This window comes from Aquila chrysaetos, chromosome 11 (assembly GCF_900496995.4).
Source record: "Aquila chrysaetos chrysaetos chromosome 11, bAquChr1.4, whole genome shotgun sequence".
NCBI lineage: Eukaryota > Metazoa > Chordata > Aves > Accipitriformes > Accipitridae > Aquila > Aquila chrysaetos.
In genome coordinates, this window is record NC_044014.1 from 21,210,930 (window position 1) to 21,232,208 (window position 21,279).

Consider the following 21,279-nt stretch of genomic DNA (forward strand, 5'->3'; position numbering starts at 1 on the left):
ATGAATCATTCAGTAAACTAAAAATGGGAGACTGTCTGAGAGGACACTATGAGGAAAGAAGCAGAATTTGGATACATGTGGGGAAAAAGCATCGTGGTTTTTGTTTCTTAAGCTGCATGCCTAGTCTCAGGTGGCTGTGGTCTCTCTTCTTTACTGAAAGACTGTCTCAGTTTCTCGGTTCAGTGAATTGCATCTCAGAGAGCCACAAAATCCTTCCCAACACATCTCATTTTACTCGCTTTGCAAATCAGTGTACGATCCATGAGTGTGTCTAGGCCAGGAAACAATTAATAGTAAGTAAAAGTACTTCCTTGGCTTGCAGGCAGCTTCCAGCTTGCTCCTTTCCACAGATTAGCGAGGATTTAGGAGGCACACATTCTGTGTACGCTAAATCAGTTCTGCAGAAACCACAGCATACCATCGTCCTGCTCTTATCTCTGAATTCCATGGACAGGCAATTTCAGCTGCTCAGCACTGGCTGGCAGCTTTAGGTTGCCAGTAGGTACTGAAAGCCATGTAAGCATGGAAATGACAGTGACACAACGGCTAAGATGTTATCTCTGTAGCAAAGCCAAAGGCAGTTTCCATGGTGATGGAGAAGCTCCAGGGTGCTAGTGATGCAGCTGCTGTGTTGGACAGGATCAGTAGCCTTTTTATATAGAGGCTGCTCCAATAAAGCTTTTATGTGTTTATGCAGTCCTCATTAGGTTGTATCTGGCTCTGGAACATAAAATGAGGGATGAGGGAAAGATTTAAACTGACTGAAGTGGGTGTTGACCTACAAAGAAAATGGGAAAGTCTTGGAGTATCCACAAGTGACAGATGTATATGGCAGCTTGAGTGCATTTGATATTCTATGCATTTGATATTCTGGTCACTACTTTCCTGAGATATTGCATGCCAATGTTAACAGCTCCTAAAGTTCTTATTTCAAGTGGGAGAGTCAGATTCATATCCCCAAGTCTTAACTCCTCTTCAAAATGTTCCTTCTGAATTGGATCCAATATCAGAATGGGTCTCTTTCTGTATTGAGACTAGAAATTGCCAGGGACTTGTGGAAAGTGGAGGATGATCTTGCGACTTCTGCATCTCAAGCACTAAAATGTCTTATGATTCACTTGGTCCCCCTGTGGGGTAATAATCTCTCAATACCTCAGCACAGGTACGTGGAATTCATTTCATACTCTTCCTGTAGGGTCCTACAGCCTGCGCTTTCAATTGTTGTACCTGCTGCCCCAGCAATAACCAATTTCCAGGTTCCCACACTGGAAATGCACATTTTGCATTTCTGCTTTGATCTTCTACCAACCTGTGCTTTGTGGGTGCTGCAGCACATGGGTAGGAATTGTGTGTAAAACTGCTCAGTTAAAATAATAATTTCATCATTTTGACCCAGACTTTTGGTGGTTTTAAACATTGGTTGCTCTCTTCTGAACTAGATGCTAAAAGAGATTTGTATTCTGTCTTTCAGGTGGTGCGGGGGACCGGGAAAAGATACCTGTCAATCATGAGGCTTTCCTGCTCATGGCTAATTCCCAGAATGAAATGGAAGATTGGGTGAAAGCCATCCGACGGGTTATATGGGCTCCATTTGGTGGAGGTATTGCAAATAGCTCACATGCACATAAATTAAAACATTTGCCTCAAGGTAAAACATATTCTTGTGATACTAGGATACGTGTAACACTGTAAAATCACTGAGATGCTTAGATAAGCTCTTGATTGTCTGAAGTGTTTTGCAGCAAGGGGATTGGGTTGATTTTTTTTGCCAGGGGATGGAAGGGAATGAGAGGGGAGGGCACATCCAAACTGTATAACTGACTCAGAAATGGGTGGCAATAACAATCATATCACTATTGTCAGTACTCTGTTTTTTACAGCTAATTATCAACTCTTCTGTGGACCTTTCTTATCCTTATGGACATAAAGGAATATGTCCAGTTATCTCAATTTTCTACCACAAGGGCAGATGCCTATCTTTAACCTCTGTACAGCCAGAGGCAGCAGAACTTTTCATCCAGCTAATGTAGGGCCCAGTTGAGAAGGCAAAGCTTCCACTGGCTTCAGTGGGGGTGTAGCCTGAGGAAGAACAACAGGGTCAGGCTGAGTGAACGAACACCTGTAAGGTAATACAGCTGTTGACAATTCCTGTAGTTAAAATGAACAAAAAATCCAGACTCTCAGTGTTGATATTATACCACAATCTTCAAATTCTCAAGTCAGTAGATTAGATAGGAGGTGGTTTTGTGCTTTAGCACAGGGTTCACGGATGTTTTCTTTTCGGTTCACTGTTGGTGACAGCAGCTACTGGCTTTGTACTGGACACTCTATGCTTTGAAGTGACTTGTGTGTGCTACTGATGAAGTTCACGCAAATAGTGTTATCGTATGCAGATAGTGATATCGACCTCTTTTGAGAGGTACAGATAAAAAAGTGCCAGATAAGGGTTAGGTAATGCAATTACTTTTGCTGAAATGAAGTTACTAGTTTTCCTGGATCTAGGAGAGGAAAAAGTGACCTTGATGCAATTGAGGGAGGCTCAAATACCACAAGGTCACTAAGACCCACTGTTTGTTAATAACTTTTGTCTTGGTGGGTTTTATTTGTTTTTGGGGTTTTTGTTTGTTTTTTTTTTTTCTCTTTTGAGTGACTCTTATGATTTTGAGTCTCTGTGTAGCAGCATTTGGTTTGTCTGGAGGAGATACAATCTCTACTGATGATGTAATTTTTTCCTAGGTCCTTCTTTCACTTAGCAGAAAGGGTGTATGTACAAAAGGCAGCTTGTACTTGATTCTGAGGCTGTCTGTGATGCTGTTGTGCTGTGGGAGGAACAAGCCCTTTTCACTAGTAGAAACTGATCTACCTTGATTTCTCCTCAAACATGAGTGTGTGCTTGTTTTGCTTTCCTTCTCAAGTCCAGTCCGCAGTGAAGGGTCTTTTAGACTCTGAGCTCACTGCAGGTCCCTGCAGTTCCTCCATCAGAAGTCTCAGAATCTCGGAGGTGGTATTTCTGTGGCCATTTGTAGTGGACCTTATAGTGTGTATTTTACAGCTTTGCTATCTGCATCAAATAAATACTGTGAGGAAAAAGGAGATGTTCAGTCATGACAAATGGTACACGTTCCAGCAACAGCCACCTCCTTTAGGGCATGGTGTTGTCAGCACTGCTGGTATCAATGCAAATTTGGCTTCTTTGTTAGTGTTCATGTTTTGTCAGTCTCTTGGAATAGTTCTAGAGCAAGCATCTTTTTTAAAGTATTAGAATGATAAATAATTGTAAATCCTAAGTTTTTGAAAACAAACACATGAGGATGGCATAAAGATAGGGTTGGATTTCTTTTTGTTTGTTTGTTTCTTTATGGGGGCAGTGTTGTCCTAATTAATCTGCTCTTCTTCTGTACCTCTAAACTTCTCTGCAGAGCTATTGGATAACATTTTGGCTTTCCTTTAAATGAGGCAGATACTCTTACTCTTACATTTGATTCCAGGAACTTGGGCTTTATGAGATATCAAAAAAACATAGAACGAAATCATGAGAATGTGGGAGTAGGGCAGTGCAGGGGGGAATACAGCAGCGCAGGGGCGGGGAATACAGCAGCTGCTGTTTGTTGCTATTTTACATACTGCAGATTTGATCTGGTTCCATCAATGTCTATGTAAAGGCTGTTTTGGCTGTTGGCTTAAGCCCTGTAGAAGAGAAGCACTGCCGTTTGCAGAGTTGGAAAGAATTGCAATTGTGTATTGATGTTTTTCCTCTCTCTGTGGATAAAAACTACCCAAGAACATGGGTACGTCCTGGGCGGTCAGCCTGGCCTGAGCTCTCTGCCCTAATACTCAGATGCATCAGTCTAAAGCTAGCCTGGCTATGTATTCTTTGTAGTCAAAGATGCATGAACAGATTCTTTTGCTATGGTTTCATTGCTTCTCTGAGCTGACTGAAGTGCTAGCTGCTGTCAGGACTGGTCTCTTCCCACCTTGCGACCATGTATTCCCACCACGTTTCATTCTGCTAATAGTAGTGGTTATGCAGCTGCGCATTAGGAAATGAGCTGGCAGGAAAAAGAAGCGTGGAGGATTAGTTTGTAGGTGGATTGTCTCCCTGGCCCTGCTAGCTGTGCAGCTGCAGGACTAGTAGTTCCAACACAATGAGGACAGTGGGGAGAGATGACGGGGTGAAGGAGAGATGATGGGGTGGAAGAGAGCATGCTTGTTCATTCTGAGTGCAACCCACACATAAATTGGCTTAAAGAAACCATGGAGCTCTATCCTCAGTCTCTTTGCACTTCACAAAGTATTTATAGGAATGTCAATAACTAGGAAATAGTTAAGGTGTTCAAACCATTGTTTCCAAATGGTTTTAGCTGGTTTGGGGAAATGATCAAACCTACTCCTCCTCCACCAGAATCAGAGCAGGGCAATTTCTCTGAGTGAAATCCCAGCTCAGTTCCAATGTGGGAGGATAGTAAACATAGCTGTCTCTGTGCTTTAATTGAATAATTTGAACTCTGCTTTGCTACCACCACTAATTTGAGAGCCAAGTCTTATCTATCGACACTTTTTAATACATGAAGCTAAAGGGATGGGGGGAGGAATTAAAAAGCAGGCTTCATTATTAGTATGTAAATATCCAGCCCTGGAGAAGGTTGATATGGTATAAAAATGAATTATGCCAAGATAAAAGGGGAGGCTTAGCCACACTTTAATCTTTGCTGATGTATTGAAAAAACATAAATCAAAAAGGTTGAGGGTATCTTCTTACGTGCTGATGCGGGCACATGAACTGTGGTTAAAGGTGAAAAGCAAAGGCTTCTTAAAATAAAACAGAAAACTCCCCAAAGCTGCTGAAGGTCCCAAATTGTTAATAGGAGACACATTCAGGGTTAAAAACCATGTGGAATGTGTGCTTTGAAATAAACTTCAAATGTGGCCTTAAAATAAAATCCTAGAGTTCCTAAGTCTTTTGAAGAAGAGCTGTCTTGTTTATGGGGAAAGTAATTTCTAACAAGTTTCCCTGAGTTTCAGACTAGATTCAAGAATTCAGGAGCCTATCTCATTCAGAGCAGAAGATTTTGTAAACTGAGATTTGAGTGTGCTCTGTATGTTTTGATCGTGTCCTTAAGAATAGAGTTTGTCACAGTGGCTTGATAAAAGTGAGTTTTGGAACACATTCTGGCAGAGGGTGATTAAAACTGTTCCCTATGATCCTTCTTACCTCCATGACGAACAAATTTTGCTCTGAGTTTACATCACTGAAAGTTTATCTGGAGAGTCCCTCTGTGCCCTACAGTCATGCAGTTCTGCAGCTGCAGCTTGTAGCAGTGCCATATTGCAAAGGATTTGTGGCCATAGGCTTGGGTGAGAGTGAGCCTGCCAGTGTCCTTCGTAGGTGGATGCACTGAAAGTTTGGTGTAGTTGCGGGGAGAGGAGCTCATTCCTCACTCTGTACATGTACAGAGGGGCTGTACTTCTAGGGTGAAGAAATACAGCTACTTTAAGGAAATCTCTTTCCATCTGTTCACCTCTCAGGGGGCTTTTTTGTCTTGCATCAGATGTAAAACATACTGTGTCTAGGACTGAATTTTGGGCCATGAGGTACAAAAGCCGAGGTTTTCAGTGCCTGATTTGAAAGCCAAGTGGCATAACTCTCTCACAGCTCAGCACACAACCAGCACTGCATGGGGACAGAATCATTCTGTGTTAATCTGGTGTTATGTTTGTGTTTGTTTTCTTCTGTTTACATATTATTTCTTGCCATGAGCAGTTCCTTGCTCCTCTGCCAGAAATGCATGTCACAGCCCCTTTCTTTCTCCATTACTTTATCCTAATTTCTCCTCCTCCTCATCCCAAGCTTTCATCAGTTCCTTCTGATGGAGGGGAGGTGAAGCAGTTGGAAGGGATGTGCTTCCCTTAGGCAAACATGGAGAGCTTTACCCTGTGACAAAGTAATTGCTCTGCCAGAGCTCCACAAGTGGTTTCTCTGTTCAGGAGCAATAGTCACTTTTTAACTGGTGGCCTCTGAAGAAGTGTCCACTGAGGAAGCCACTCTACTATCATTAATTCCAGTCCTCTTCTCCATAAAGATAAACCATGATGTGTGGATTCTTTCTTCTTCTGCCAACAAAACTGTGCAGAGAATGTTTTTGCTGGCAACAAGGGCCCTGTGCAGACCATGTCTTGTATTAGGGGAGAGCTGCAAACTAGGGGACAAGTCTCTGAGGTATAATTTAATACCTGGCTCAATGTCATTATGGGTAATGAAAGAATAGCCCTACATAGGCCTAGTTAGGGATCCTGGTTTAGATGAGTAAATGTCTTTCAGATAACATCTGCATGAGAGCAAAACATGATTGTTTTGAAGGGTCAGGTATTGGTATTAGATGCACGTCCTCCAAGACGCCAGACTGTTTAGGAGCTAGGATATGATGTTAAGTCTTGGGAGTCTGAGGTTTAATTTCTTCACCTGTAAGATGGGGATTTTCCAGCAAGAGCATCATGAGCATAGAATCATATCAGTGAACTTAAGATGCTAAGATACCACTGTAATGAAGAAGAGGTAGGTGGCTTCTGTTATCTGCTCAGTGTGAAGACAGAGAGGAGCTATTTGCTCCCTGTCTTGCTAGAGGGCTCCCCCAGAGTGGCAGTCTGAAGTAGGATTCCTGGCTGGGCCAAGAGGAGCCTTTTCACTAGGTGGCAGGGTGGGCTTCCTTTGTGCAGGCTCCCACAGGTGTGTGGGGAGTGACACTGGGTGTTTGTTATGCCTGATACGTGCCGTTATCTCTGCAGAGATGGCTGGTGCCTAATGCAGCTTATCAGTGTTTGCTCTTCAGTGTTGTCTCACCTGGGAGATGGGCCCAGCCAAGGGAAGATGAAGAGAAAGATGATGGGGGTTATGAGTTCAGATATCTGCCTAGGACTAGGGGATGCATGAATCACCTGTGAGGAGGTAGTGGTTAGCCTTGCCCCGGGCAAAGGTATCACAAGCAGAGGCTACACTTGTGGGTATAGAAACTGAGACACAGAGCTAGAACTAAAGTAAGTTTGGAGTGGATCTTGCTGCCAAAACTGCTTACAACAGAGAAAGTTTTAAGATCTGTTTCTGAGATCTGATTAAGTTATTTTTTTCTAACTTATCTCTGTCAGATATATTTGGGGCTTCTATTACTGCTTTATGACCAACGTATTTTACTGACATGACACAGCCTTGAAGTAGACAAAGGCTATTGTCCTCATTTTTTGTAAAGGAGGATTCTGAGGTATTGAGCAATCAAGTAACTTGCCTGAGGTTCCAATGACTATCTGTAAAAGAGCCGCTCTGAAGGCATCATTCAGCAAGGCAAATAGAAGGATCGCAACCCTGGATCTGAGGAGAAAAGACTTCGGCCTTCTCAGGGTTATGCTTGGAAGAATCCCATGAATATGGTCCTGGAGAAAAGAGGGGTCCTGGAGATCTCATTGATTTTCAAGGATTGCTTCCTCCAAGCTCAAGAACAGTCCTCCCCCATCTGCAGGAAACCACAGAAAGGTGGCAGGAGGCCTGCATGGATGAACAAGGAGCTCCTGACAAAGCTCATACCTGAAAAGGAAGCATAGAAGAAGTGGAAGCAGGGACAGGTAACCTAAGAGGAATATAGAGAAACTGTCTGAACATGCAGGAATGGACTTAGGAAAGCTAAAGCCCACCTCGAGTTGAATCTGGTGGGGGCTGTGAAGGGCAGCAAGAAAGGCTTCTTCAGGCATATCAACAACATGAAGACCAGGGAAAATATGGGCAGACTACTGAAAGAGGCAGGAGACCTGATGACAAAGGGCATAAAAAAGGGCAAGGTCCTCAATGCCTTTTTCACCTCAGACTTTACTGCTAAGGTTTGTCTTCATCATTCCCCAGCCCCTGAAGCCAGTGGGAAAGCCTGAAGCAAGGAATACTTCTCCTCAGTAGAGGATGATTAGGTTAGAGAACATTTAAAGAAAATGGATATACCCAAGTCCATGGGACCTGATGGGATACATCCACAAGTGCTGAGGGAGCTGGCCACTGGTGAGGCCAGTCTTGATAATCTTTGAAAAGACATGGTGGTTGGGGGAGGTCCCTGAAGACTCCTATCTTCAAGAAGGGCAAGAAGGAGGACCTAGGGAACTACAGGCTGGTCAGCCTCACCTCTGTTGCTGGGAAGGTGATGGAGCAAACAAACCCAGAAATAATTTCCAAACATATTGAGGTCAGAAAGGTGACTGGGAGAAGTCAGCATGGATTTATGAAGTGGAAGTCCTGCTTGACCAACCTGATAGCCTTCTATGACGAAATAGTGGATGAGGGAACAGCAGTGATTATTGTTTGTCTTTAGCAAGGCTTTCAGCACTGTGTCCTGTAATATCCTCCTTTACAAATTCATAAAGTACAGACCAGATGAATAGCCAGTAAGGTGTATTGAAAACTGGCTGAACTGCTGCATTCAAAGGATTGTGATCAGCAGCCCAAAGTCCATCTGAAGGTCAGTCATTAGTGGTACACTCCAGGGGCTGATACTGGGGCCAGTACTGTTTAACAGCTTCATTAATGACCTGGATAATGGGACACCCTCAGCAAGCTTGCAGATGATATTGGGAGGAGTGGTTGGTGCATCAGATGGTTGTGCCATCATTCAGAGGGGCCTCAGCAGGCTGGAGAAATGAGTGGACAGGAACCCCATGAAGTTCAACAGAGAGTAATGCAAAGTGCTGTACCTGGGGATGAATAAACCTAGGCAACAGTACATGCTGGGAGCTGACCGGCTGGAAAGTAACTTTGCAGAGAAGCACCTGGGATGCTGTTGGATAACAAGTTGAACATGAGCCAGCAATGCACCCTTGTGGCAAAGAATGCCAACAGATTCCTGGGCTGCATTAGGAAGAGCATTGCCAGCATGCTGAGGGAGGTGAGCCTTCCCCTCAGCACTAGTAAGGCCACATCTGGAGTGCTGTCGTGGTTTTAACCCCAGCTGGCAACTAAGCACCACACAGCCGCTCGCTCACTTCCCTGCCAGTGGGATGGGGAAGAAAATGGGAGGGGTCAAAGTGAGAAGACTCATGGGCGGAGGTAAAGACAGTTTAATAGGTGAAGCAAAAGCCATGCACGCAGGCAAAGCAAAAGAAGGAATTCATTCACCACTTCCCATTGGCAGGCAGGTTTTCAGCCATCTCCAGGAAAGCAGGGCTCCATCATGTGTAATGGTTACTTGGGAAGACAAACGCCATCAATCCGAGCGTCCCCCCCCCTTCCTTCTTCTTCCCCCAGCTTTATATGCTGAGCATGACATCATATGGTATGGAGTATCCCTTTGGTCAGTTGGGGCCAGCTGTCCCAGCTGTGTCCCCTCCCAACTTCTTGTGCTCCCCCAGCCTACTCACTGGTGGGGTGGTGTAAAAAGCAGAAAAGGCCTTGACTTTGTCTAAGCACTGCTCAGCAGTGATGAAAGCATCCCTGAATTATCAACACTGTTTTCAGCACATATCCAAAACATAGCCCCATACTAGCTACTGTGAAGAAAATTAACTCTACCCCAGCCAAAGCCAGCACAAGTGCTTTGTCCAGTTCTGGGCTCCCAGGACAAGAAGGATGTGGGCTTACTGGAATGAGTCCAGCAAAAGGCCACTAAGATGATTAAAGGATTGTGGTAAGTGAAATACAAAGAGAAGCTGAGAAGGCTAGGATTGTTTAGCCTGGAGGAGAGAAAGTTCAGAGTGGATCTTATCACAGCGTATAAATAGTTGATGGAAGGGTGTAAAACTAAAAGCAAAGCTAAAGCATGTCAAGGGCAAAAGATGTTCTTTACTGACTTTTGAAGATCCTACCTTTAGAAGTTAGATGGCTGCTCCCCTCTATATAAAATTCATAACTTTCACATCTCTTTAGTTCACTCCTCACATATATTTCATCTTTAAAGGTGCTGGCTAAAGGCTTTAAGTGACATTCAGTACCAGTGCCCAAGCTTATCTGGTCTCTAAGTGGAGACCATGCAGTACCCTGGCCATCGCAGAACAGAAATGGGTGTTCTTGGAGTACTGTGTCAGGGCTTGTCAGAGGGGCAAGTCCCCCAGTACTGGTTTCAAAAACTCCAGGCAGCAGCCAAAGTTCTGCACTGTAATGCTGTATCTCCAGCTGTCATTAACCAGCTTAGTTCCAGTGGCTTCTGAAGGATGATGCCATTTGGCATCAGGTGAATGAATTTGTAGTACTTTGTTAGTGTGGACACTCCTGGGCACCAAAGAGCAGGCATCCAGAGCTGGGGAATGACAGGTAGCTGAGCAAGAATCCTTCTTAGTGCCTCTGCTCAACCAGATAGCAGATAGAGAAAAACAGCAACTAGAAATGACTTCTATTACATTTGCAGGTGAGCAGAGTAAAGCTTTTCATGGGATTTGCTTGATGAAATGTTTTTTGGTTGGTAAATGCTGGCCTGATAAAATGAAACATCACATGGGAATGTTTCCATTTGGATGAAATTTGTGCTAGGAAAGGTTTTTCAAGCTCAAGGTAAAATTTTTAATACAAGCTCTGCCCTGAATTGGTCTTGTACTCCAGAGGTTGTGTAAGCAATTAAGATGTAAAAGCTATCCAACTTAAGCCCTTTCCTCAAAAAAATGACTTTGAAAAGGGTCTTGGAAAAGAGGAGAGTGGAGGAAGGTCTGATGGATGAAATTACACATGCAAGGAGGATTTGAACAGTGCACAATCATGAGGTTTGAACCAAGAAGAAAAGTGTTTCATGCAGTGCACAATTAAATTATGAAACTCACTGTCACCAGATGTGGAAACAAAAATAATAAATGGATTCAAAACAGAATTAGATGGGTTCATAGAAGATCAGTCCACCTGGGCTGTCAAAGAAAAAGTTCTGGAGGGAGTCATTAGCTTCATATACCTTGTATTGCTAAGAGCAATCCAGCTTTAGATGAAATATGGTGGGGCTTGTGTTTGCTTCAATAACATTTTTTTCCTCTTCTCTTCAGCTAGTTAAGTGCCATGGAGAGGTGATAGTGGCTGTGCATTTGTTATATTGTTGGTGGCTACTGCCTGTAGCACATAGTCTCACCAGTACTGCCTCCTACACTGTGGTTTCTCAGTGAGACCTTTCCTGTAATCATTAGATTCATGCTTGATGTTTGAGAGCTGACAGTCTTTAAAACACTGATGGTTCTCACTGCACATCCTGGCAGTGTATGATTAATGGGACAAACATGTTCCTGTGGTGTTTCTCAGCTTGCAGGCAAGTATTTTAATTTCTCTGTATTAGTCCTTTGATGAATGTTATGAGGATATGTGCTTACTGAAGGGGAATGGTAGCCTGCTCCTTGCAAGTTGCAATTTTAACCATTTAGGAGCTGAGAACAAAGAAATTCACCCTGTCTCTCTTTTCCTATTTCTTTTCTAAAGGTTACCCTTCTATTCCCTACAGTTGCTCCTTTTTTCTTCTCCATCATCACGTAATCAGGCTTGCAATTTCCCCTTCCTACCTTCTGAGTTGCAGGTCAGGGAAGGGAACATATGCAGCCCTTGACTTCTTCTAGAAGTGTTCCTGAAAGGCTATCAGATTTACTGAAATGTTTTATCCATTTTACAAATTGGAGCTAAATGCCAACCCCTCCCTGAGCACAGCTAGTCAGGTTCAGCTGTTGCTAGAACTTAGACCATGACCTTATGCTTGGGTGGTGAAGGTAGAAGTTATGCTTTATATTGGCTGAGGATTTAGTTGGATAGTGGAGGATAAAGGTAAATGTTTGGGAGTTAGCTAACAGGTTTTCATCATTGATTGAGTTTGAGGAAACAACAAACTGAAACCATATACAATTTACCTAGTAGTGAGTTTTACAATTGCAGGTTACAGATTGACAGAGGTATTTATGATGAATTTTGATTTGGATAAGCACCCATGTGTTCAATGTTGAACCTGCCTGCTTCTCAGTGACTGATTGTTCTTAGGTTGTCAGCCTCTCAGGCTTGGGACATGGGAAGGCTTGAGGACATAAGGTTGTTCGGTTTTCTGAATGGACAAAAGGGGCTTGTCTTCTAATTTTTGGTTGTAAATCTAGATCACAGGCCCTGCCAGGCTCCAGGATGGCCACAACTCCAGGTGGCTTATTTCATTCTGTATTAGAGATGAGGATCAGCAACAGGTTTCAGACTCTGTGATCCTTGCATTTGAACCCACAGCTGGAATTGTCATCCTTCTCTAGTGATGAGATACTGGTGGCAACAGTTATACTATGTCATAACTGTTTTTTACAAACTAACACCCAGAATTTTTGTAAAACTTTTCTGTGTGGTGGGGGCATCAACATGCAGCACACTTGAAAGAGAAGATCTGCTGGTCAGATGCTTTCTACAGACATAACTTCAGTCAAGTCTATGGAACCTATCTATTAAATGTAGACAGGCATGTGCAAGAGTCAGTAAATAAAAAGTTCTGTAAAAGATGTTCTTATGTTGTGGGGAGCAAGAAGTTTTCCAGGGCACGTTTGTCCAGATCACTGCTTGCTAAAAGGCACTTTTTGTTGCTCTTGATGTTTAGTTCTCTAAACACTTCTTGCCTTTGTTTAGAGAGAAATAGACCAATGAACACAGGGGTTTGGCTCTGAATTCAGAATGCTGTGGTTAAGTGATGTTTTAGGTCTCTTTATCATCTTTTCTCTGTGAGCAAATAGTTACAATCTCCATTTAGAGCATAAACTGATCAGAGTCCACAGCAGGGTAATTTATAGTGCTGCTCAGTCAGTTCATTTCTTGACATATTTTAGAGAGATGGGAAGACACCTCACACAGGTTAGGCAGAATCTACTGTGATAGAAGGATGAACATAGCTATTTGCTAACCCTTTAACCCAGGGTGAACTGGTTTATCAGCCAGTAAGCCGAAGCCTGTTTATTCTCAAAAGATTTCATTTTACCAGTAAAGGTTACGACCCCAGCCCAGAGCAGGGGAGGTGTGTGCGGACATCATTTTGTTCAGAGAAGGATCTGTCCAAAGTGTTTGGAGAGGGAGGAAACTGGAAGGGAAACTTTCTGTATGGGGAACATACTGTTGAAGTCCTTCCTGCTGGGTTCAGCCCTGTGACTGATCACCTGTAGCCGTTTCACTGCCAACTTTTAACAGATACAAGGAGTGCCCATGTTTGCCTGGGTTAAAAGATGAGTCTGTACAAGGCTCAATTTACTTGAAAATTAGGGATCTTCAGCTCTGATTCTAACTTTAATGCTAGGCCCTTTCTGTACAAATAGACGAAGCAGTTTCCTAGATCTGAGCTCCGTCAGACAGGTCCGCTTGAGTATACCTGTATGTTAGCTAATACTCTAAGCCAGTGTCTAAAAATACCCACACCCTATGGGCACTTGCTAGAGCTGTGCAAGCCAACAAGTTTGCTCACAATCAGAGATGAGGAGGAATCTTTTCTGAGTTCATGCGAGTTCACCATTCCTGTCTGTTGCAACCAGATTCAAGACTGAATTTGACCTGAGGTAGATGCCAAGCCTGAGACATGCCTGGATTTTCAGAGGTTGTGCGAGCTATAGTGAACTTCCCAGCCAGTCTCAAGGCTTGTAGTGACATGTACAGGCAGGATGCTTTCTCCCTGTTCTGGTACCTGCAGCAGAATAACTGCAGTGGTTCTAGCTCATCAGAGTATTACTAGGACTCGCTCCATACAATGACACCAGGAAAGAAAATGCCTCCAGCTCCCCAGCAGCAAGATCATGGGAGATTTACTCACTAAACAGTTTTAGAAACCCAAGTTCTTCTTTAGGAAAATAAGAGCCGCTCAGTGGTAAACTTCTCTACAGTTAAACAAATTGACACCAATGGGGAAAGAGGGAGTTCAGTCTCCATTACCCCTTCTCTCCTTGGCACATGTGTATGGGGAGATCTCCAGGTGAAAATTTTGATGGTAGTTTATATGCAATGTGGCCAGCTGTCTGGATTTTATTGCTATTCTTGCAGTATCAAGTATACTTCTGGAGCCTGGAGCCCCTGCAATCCAGTGATTATGTGTGAATCTTGGATTTCATTTTTGAGAAATGTGGTTAACAGAGAAAGCAGGATCCAAGTGTGACCTGGAAATTCAAAACACAGAAGTCAAATTAAGTACATATATAGTGATTTTTATTCCAGTCTCATCATATTCTGTGGTCTAAGTCATGATTTTTAACACAATGCTTTGAAAAGGATTGAGAATTGTTTCATATAAGGAAATAGGTGTTAACTGTGGAGTGTGTAGATACGCAGCACAATGTTGCATTCTTCTCACAGGACACCTATAACTGCAGAGTTACCATGTGTAGGGAACAACACTGAAGCAGCTGCCATTTTATGCTTTCATTGTGATGCTCATGTGAGCAAGCAAGCATGTGCTCCTGCTTTTTTCTCTCACCAGAGAGCTGTGTTTGCACTTTCTTTGGAGAAGAGTTTACATTGTCTTCATCATCTCTTGTACTACTCACAGTATTATAAGCTATGCTGAAGTCTAATCATGCTTTGAGTCATGCTGTGTCCTTGGCCATAGAGAGGCTGTGAATTTCACAGGTTAATTATACTTTGGGTATAACAATATCCATGTTAAACAACATGGCATTCTATTTCATTGGATACCTCCTTGTTCTTGTGTTTTGAGAGACGGAAAACAGAAATGGAGAACTGAATGGAAGAATAAAAGTCTGCATTTTCTATCTTCTGGGCTCCCATCCCAAACATTGAGTCCTAGGCTCCATAATGTTTTTAGCAGACGTGACACATTTTGAGGCATTGTTCCAGGGAATAGTGCCAAAAATCCTGATGGTGTCTCAGCCATTCAGAAGAGGATTGGTCCTGCTCACCAGTTAGCACTGTGGGCAGTCTCTCCCCAACCTGCAGCCTGCTGTGTTCACCACAAGGGAAGAGAGGATAATAAAAGGGTGAAGAATACCCTGGATTGCATTTGTACCTTTTTTTTAAGGATCTCCATCGCTTTCTAAATATTCTTTAGTGGGCTTTAAATACTGTCTAGTGTATTGTCTGGGATTCTGGTGTCTAGTTGTGCAATACCTTGCTTCTCGAGGTATACCTTGAATAGCTAAGGAATACCTTACTACCTTGCCATTCAAGAACTGGAGCTTTCGATCCTGGTACTGCCTTCACCTGTAGTGAGAGACAGTCATTTCTTCAGGAGCTTTTGATCAAAACAGAGAATGTAGAGACAGAGTTTGATCCCAAGTTTCCTGAGTTGCAGGACAACACTGTCTCAGTGACTGGAATCTCAGAGCTTGACTACTGGGTCAGTATCTTCTTTGACATGTGTGTTCAAACTGAGCCAAACTGTAGCTAAGGAAGTGGTGGGCCATTAAGTTCAGATGACTGTGGTCTATACAGTGACTGCAGACATGATATTTTAATAACAGAAGCAGATGAGCGGCTGCAGACAGGGATAACATTTTTTTTTTTTCTCCCCTCTCCTGTAGAGGGAGATGAAGTTAGCCAAGCTTGATAAAAATCCCCAGAAGCTTGGTGCAAAAGTTTTGGGTGGTGACTCCTGCAGATCTGCAGTCACGAGTGCATTTTGTAAATGGGATGGAGGGCTGGCCTCTGTATAACTGCATGGGGCATTGTGTGATAAGCATTTTTCTTAAATACAGGCTTCTTACCCTGAGAGCAGGAGCCGAGAGGGTGAATGTTTTCCTGCAAGCAAGTCCTCGGGATTGGTTCACATGTAAGGATCTTGTAGTTCCTTCCTCTACCAGTTATTCAGCTGAGGTATTCATCATCAGGCAACTTCTCTGTAAAGGGCTAAAGCAGAGGCTGTAAGCACAAAAACCTGCACAGATCAAAGACTGTAGCTTTTCCTAAGCTGTGTAAAACTTTCCAACATGTCTCAAAGCTGTGGAGATGCTCTCAGAGCACACTAAGGCTAAGGTGGGGGGATGTTCCCCTCCAAAATGAGGTTTCTGCTTCTGGTGCTTTGCAAGCAGATCAGAGGCCAGACCAGGGCACCAGGTTGCCTGCAGCACAACTAACATTGCCTGTATCAGGAAGGGATCCAGAGCGTGGCATGCAGACAGCAACTGTTGCTCAGCTTTTCCAGCTATCTAGAATAGATCTGACAAGCAATTAGAGCATGAATATATTACAGAGCCGATGGGGGATGCCTTTGTTAAAACTTGTGACCCATACTTAGCTGCTGTTTACATTGGCGGCAGCTTCGAGGGTGGGCAAGACCCTACCTGCCTGTCTTTCTCCTCTCTCCTTCCCCATGCGGAGGGAGCTGGGGAGCTCTGCATCTCATTGGATATTTCAAATGCTTTCTGCACAAGTCATAATTAATGCCGAGTTGCGGAGCTAAGACCAGATGTGCTGCTGAGATTATCTCCCAGGGCAGATCGGCTGCTCTCCGCTCTGTAGCGCTGGGTGAATGGAAAGCTGCCAGTGCTGGGACTCAGAATGTGTCTGATGCCTGAAGTCAGGACTTTCTTTCTCTGCCGCTCCTGCTGTCTGACACTGCCTGGTTTCTGCTTGAAGCTCAGCGCCTGTCATGTAGCGGAGTGCTGCACAAGAACAAGAGGTATGAGATGATTTTCCAGAGTTTAGATTTGTATATGGTTTTCTTTTCCTAGATGAAAAGCAGATATTTGAGGTTAGCCTCAGACAGAAGCTAAGAATCTAAAAAAGGATCTGGCTTTACAAAGGGGGAAAGAGTGGGAAGGATCCAGTCTATGGCCAAAAATACTACCGGATGTCGAGCTAGCATTTAAAGATAGTTCTGGGGAGGTGTGTTTCTGTTTGCTTTTACATAGAATATTTAAATGGCTGTATGTGGCTGAGAGTACTCAGCTCCCAGTATATGGAGGCTGCTCTTTGTGGGGAATGGGATCAGAAGACACCAGGTTCTACCACAGACCCGTTTGTGTGACCTTGGGCAAGTTACTTCATCAGTTTCTCTTGATTCCTAATTATCTGTCACTTCCTTTCCTTTCCCCTGTTCTTGCATGCTTTGTCTGGCCGGATTGTTTAGTTGTTAGAGACTATCTTTTCTTAGGCATGTACAGCTCCTAACGTGGAACTCCTTTTTCAATTGCTGCTGCAGTAATCCACATAGTATGTGCTTGGGTGGGCCAGGGGAGGGAAAACAAGAGTTATAGGTTTGTATGTGTTTTGTGCTGTGGAAGCATATGCATTTCTGAATGTCTGCCCATGAGTTTTTCTCAGTGCTTTCATGTGTGAGAGGGACAGATAAATGGGAGCCTAAGCACGAATGTGGGAAAGTAAAAGCAGACACTTACCTGTGCAGGTGAGCACGTACACAGTCTTTACATCCGTAAACTGCCTGTCTGTGAGGCACCACATGCATGCGCGGGTGTATGTACTGCTGTATAGCAGCATCCAGGTGTGTGCCTGATTATCTTCCAGCACATCTTTTAACGTGTGTGTACTAAGCTGTACATACAGCTGACGTAGGTGTGTCTGGACTTTTCCCACTTTAAGCACATACGGAGTCCTTAGTCCTCCCCGTAAAGAAAATCTACTCAAGAACTGATTTTATTATCTCTGTCTTTAGTTTATTTTGGTTGAAATCAGAGCTCTGATGAGGAAAAATGAAGCAGGGAGCATATATTTTTCCTGCCCACTGCGTGTCTGGACAGCATAGCTGAATGTATAGGCTTTGTATGCCTGGAGCTGGTGGGTGAGCTATTCAGGCCAGGACAGAGAGCCTGTCTGTGTCTTAGTCAGTACATCATTCCTGGCTCGCTTTTTCCACAAAGAACCACCTAAATCTTTAAAGAACAGTGGCAGCTTGTTGCAGTAGAGGAAAGAAATTCTGTAGCTCCGCTAGCCCAGTTTTTTTAGTATCTCTTGAATCTTTCTGAGATTAAGGATGTGGTCCCAGGCATGCTGGGTTTTTTTCTGCTTTGAAACCAAACAAAAGGGCCTAGCTATAAATAAGGATATGACAAGGAAAGTTAACCCTTGGGTTGCTAGTAGCTTTGGCTTTATTTCCAGCCTAACTCTGTCTGTGTGACTGGATGGCACTGGCTCCCCTTCTGAATGAAGAGAAAAACTTTAATGTCTTCCAGCAGGATCATCAAATGGAGTGAAGCGCTGCCAAGTTCAGCCTGAGCTGCAGGCCCCAGTGATTAAAAACAGGCCTGTTCCTTGAGGAGCCAGCAGATGAGGCTGTGTGTGACTGGCTCCATATTAGCTTTTCCTTGCAAGGCAGGGCAGTCCTTGTCTAGCCTGGCGATGCTGTGATATCCTGGTAGTTTCAGGGACATTTTACAACATCAGTTTTACAAGCCCTTCCGAGACTTAGCTGAAGTGAGATGGGCTTTACAGAGCTAGCAGGACACTACCTCCTCAGTCTGCCCTGTTTAGCCCTGGGAGACTGAAGTAAGTGCATCTGCTATGTCTCTTGTCAGTGTAGCTGTGAGAGCCCTAGAGGTAATTTTCCTGAGGGTAGACTTCATCAAGGCCCCCCAGCAGATGCCCAGATGAAAGATTTCCACAAGCCCAGAACTGTTAGCAACTCTAACTTGCCTTTGACAGTCCCCTTCCAGCCCCACTCCAAAGACAGCTCTTAGCTTGCTCCTTCTCTGAACCCTAACACTAATTTCCTTTTCTAAGCCATGGACAAGCTCTGCAGCCACTGCACAGATGAACAATTTCTCCAAGGCCAACTTTCCAGCCTCGCTTTAACTGCAGCTCTGTGCTTTCTCTCTCTAAACCCCAGCCCTAATGCTCTTACTGCCAAAAGACTTGGTCTGGGAGCAGTCTTTCTTCTGAGCAGCGGCTGGGGTGGTCCTTGTCTACGGCTGAGCAAAAAAAATTAGGGCTAGCATAGAGAGAAAGAGAAAGCATAGAGCTGCAGTGTAACTGGGGCTGCAAAGGGAAAGTTGCAGTTACCAATAGACTTGGCTTGGGTGAAATATTTTGTCTGCATGATGCTTGGTGACCTCTTCTAGTGCTTCCCTGGAAAATTAGGGTTCAGGGTTGAAGGAAAGAGAAAACATAGATCTGCAATTGGAGTTGGGCTGCCAAACTAAGGTGGGAGGCAGCCAAGAGAGCTGGGCTGAGAGAAGTCTTTCACCCTGGCAATGGCTTCAGGGTCTTTTCTTCCTCTCAGCAAAAAATTACCCATGAGGGCTGTGTGATCTCACCTGCACAGCCTTTCGGCACACACTGTCACACAAGAAGAAACCCATGGTTGTGCTAGCTCCTTTCACTCATCATATGATACGTAGATCAGCTTCATCGTCACTCATGTCAGTCTTGGTTTCATGGCTGGTTTTTCTTGTTACCTTTTTGAAATGGTATGAAGGGAGATGAGCAGTATTGCAGTAGAAGAATATTGCAGTGCCTTTGTTTCCTCCAAAGATCGCTGTTTCCATCCAGGAGAAAAAGGTGTTACCAAACTCCATGCCTGAAGAAGGGGGAAAGACAGGGTCCCCAGCATCTGGTTCTGCAGCAGACACCCATAGTAATGTTAATACTGTGCTTGTGAAAGGTCCATCTGCTGCTCGTTCTGAATCTCAAAGGAGGTCACCCTTCTATCTCTGTTATCTTAGCGTCACATTCCTTAACCTCTGTATCAGTGGTCTGTGTTTGGCTGCAGTCAACTTGTTACCCAGGAGTCACTGACGGGTTGATTGTACTTACAGAAAGCTACTGCTGTTGTGATCCAAATTGACTGGGAAGGCAAGGACTGATATTGCCTGAAATGTATTAGAGCATGTTGCTGGCCATAGACCAGCCAAAGCTAGGGAAATGTAGGTAAAGCTTCACACTGCAAGTGGAGATTATGTGTGCAGTTTTTCTCTGTGTGCTTGCATACATGTGTGTCTGACACTGCTTTAGTCCTTGCTCTGAGTTAAGTCTAGAACACCAGAACATGAGCTTCTGGAAAAACATTCTCTCTGTGCTCTATACCTGGGGAATGCAGAGCATTTACCTCTTTCCCGGAGCCTTCTCTAGACAGGCCCTTTAGGAAGCAGGGCTGTGATTCAAGAAGTAGAGATTTGAGAAAACAGGGCTGCTATCCTGTAATTGCCCTGACATCCACCACAGCCTGACCTCCCTAAACCTCTCTGTCTTGCATCTAGAAGAGTCAATGCCACGTATCATTTTAAGGAAATAGATGGGTTTGGTGGGAGGAAGCCTGGCTCAGAGATTGATGATAGGATATGGAGGTTTTTTGTCTCTAAGGTGCACAGCTTGGGGTCTGACCCAAGCTTGCCATAACTAACGCTGAAGGACCTTGGTTTACATTGGCCTGTGGCCCAGCATCAAACATTGAGGTCGGAGGAAGAGGCAGAAATGGTCACTAGCAGGATAGCATGAGGGAGGTTAGATGGGACACATGTTTCTGCTCAGCTTTTCACAGCTGAAGGGCCTGCACTGTAGCTTGCAACTCTTGTTACCTGGATCATTCCTGTGTGTATTTCTATGATATGTAATGTTGCGAGTTACTCCCCTGTGAGCAGGATCAGCAGAGAGGCTGAGATGAACAGGCCATGGAGACTTCACTTTTTCAGCTGTGATCTGGATTTGGAAGTTATCTGAGAAACTGGGCTGAAAAGCTTGTTCTTTCATGGCTGTAAGTGCCCTGGAAATCCTTGGACAATGCTGAGCCCCACATTACGTGATGAGATTACAAAGCAACCTGTGCAAAAGCAGGAAGAGATTCCCTGTCCTAGAATGTGACTTCAGAGACACCCATCTCAGTGAAAATTCAAACAGATTAGAAACAAGAACTAGTAAAATCTTTCCTCTGCAAGAAAAGCAATATTTCCAGTGATAAAGATAAATCACTCCCATGCTCCAGGGCATGCCTTCCTGCCAGGATAAGGAGGGAATTTCCTTCAAGACTCTTCATGGCCCTCCAGCTCTGATACTGTAATGCAGTTGCGTAGGCTGGGGTGTAAGGAAGGTTTCTGTCTTCTGATGTATAACAAACTGGCAGGAAAATGAAATTGGACTTTAGGATCCTTCTTGCGTGTTTCATTCAGGGAGTTGAAACTGGTAGTGAAAGGTTTGTTTCACTGAGGATTCAGCAGGGTTGGACTGAATATAGAAAGCAGGTATGGTTTGACATGATGTGTCCCATGAGGGACAGTGAATGGTGGTTAGGAAACTTCCTGCCAGGAGTTATCAGCTTCCCATGAATATAGGACTAAAATAAAAATGGAAAATGTGGTTACTAGCAGGAAGGTAAGTAGAGCCTTAAGAAATGACCAAGTTCCCTGGCCTGGTATAAGCACATGCATGCATCCATTAAACACTGCTTCTGGCTA

General features: G+C 44.0%; 1 protein-coding gene across 8 annotated transcripts in view; it reads left to right on the top strand.

Annotated features, from left to right (window-relative positions):
* ARHGAP22 (Rho GTPase activating protein 22) overlaps positions 1 to 21,279 on the top strand; it is a 163,214-nt gene that overhangs the window by 114,406 nt on the left and 27,529 nt on the right. For 6 of the 8 annotated variants that reach the window (XM_030029738.2, XM_030029737.2, XM_030029744.2 and 3 more), the window contains one exon: positions 1,472 to 1,648. In XM_030029738.2, coding sequence (XP_029885598.1) covers positions 1,472 to 1,648 — 177 coding nt within the window. Of the gene's footprint in view, positions 1 to 1,471; positions 1,649 to 16,200; positions 16,557 to 21,279 lie in introns of those variants that run through there. The other 2 variants (XM_030029739.2, XM_030029745.2) reach the window with 2 other exon arrangements.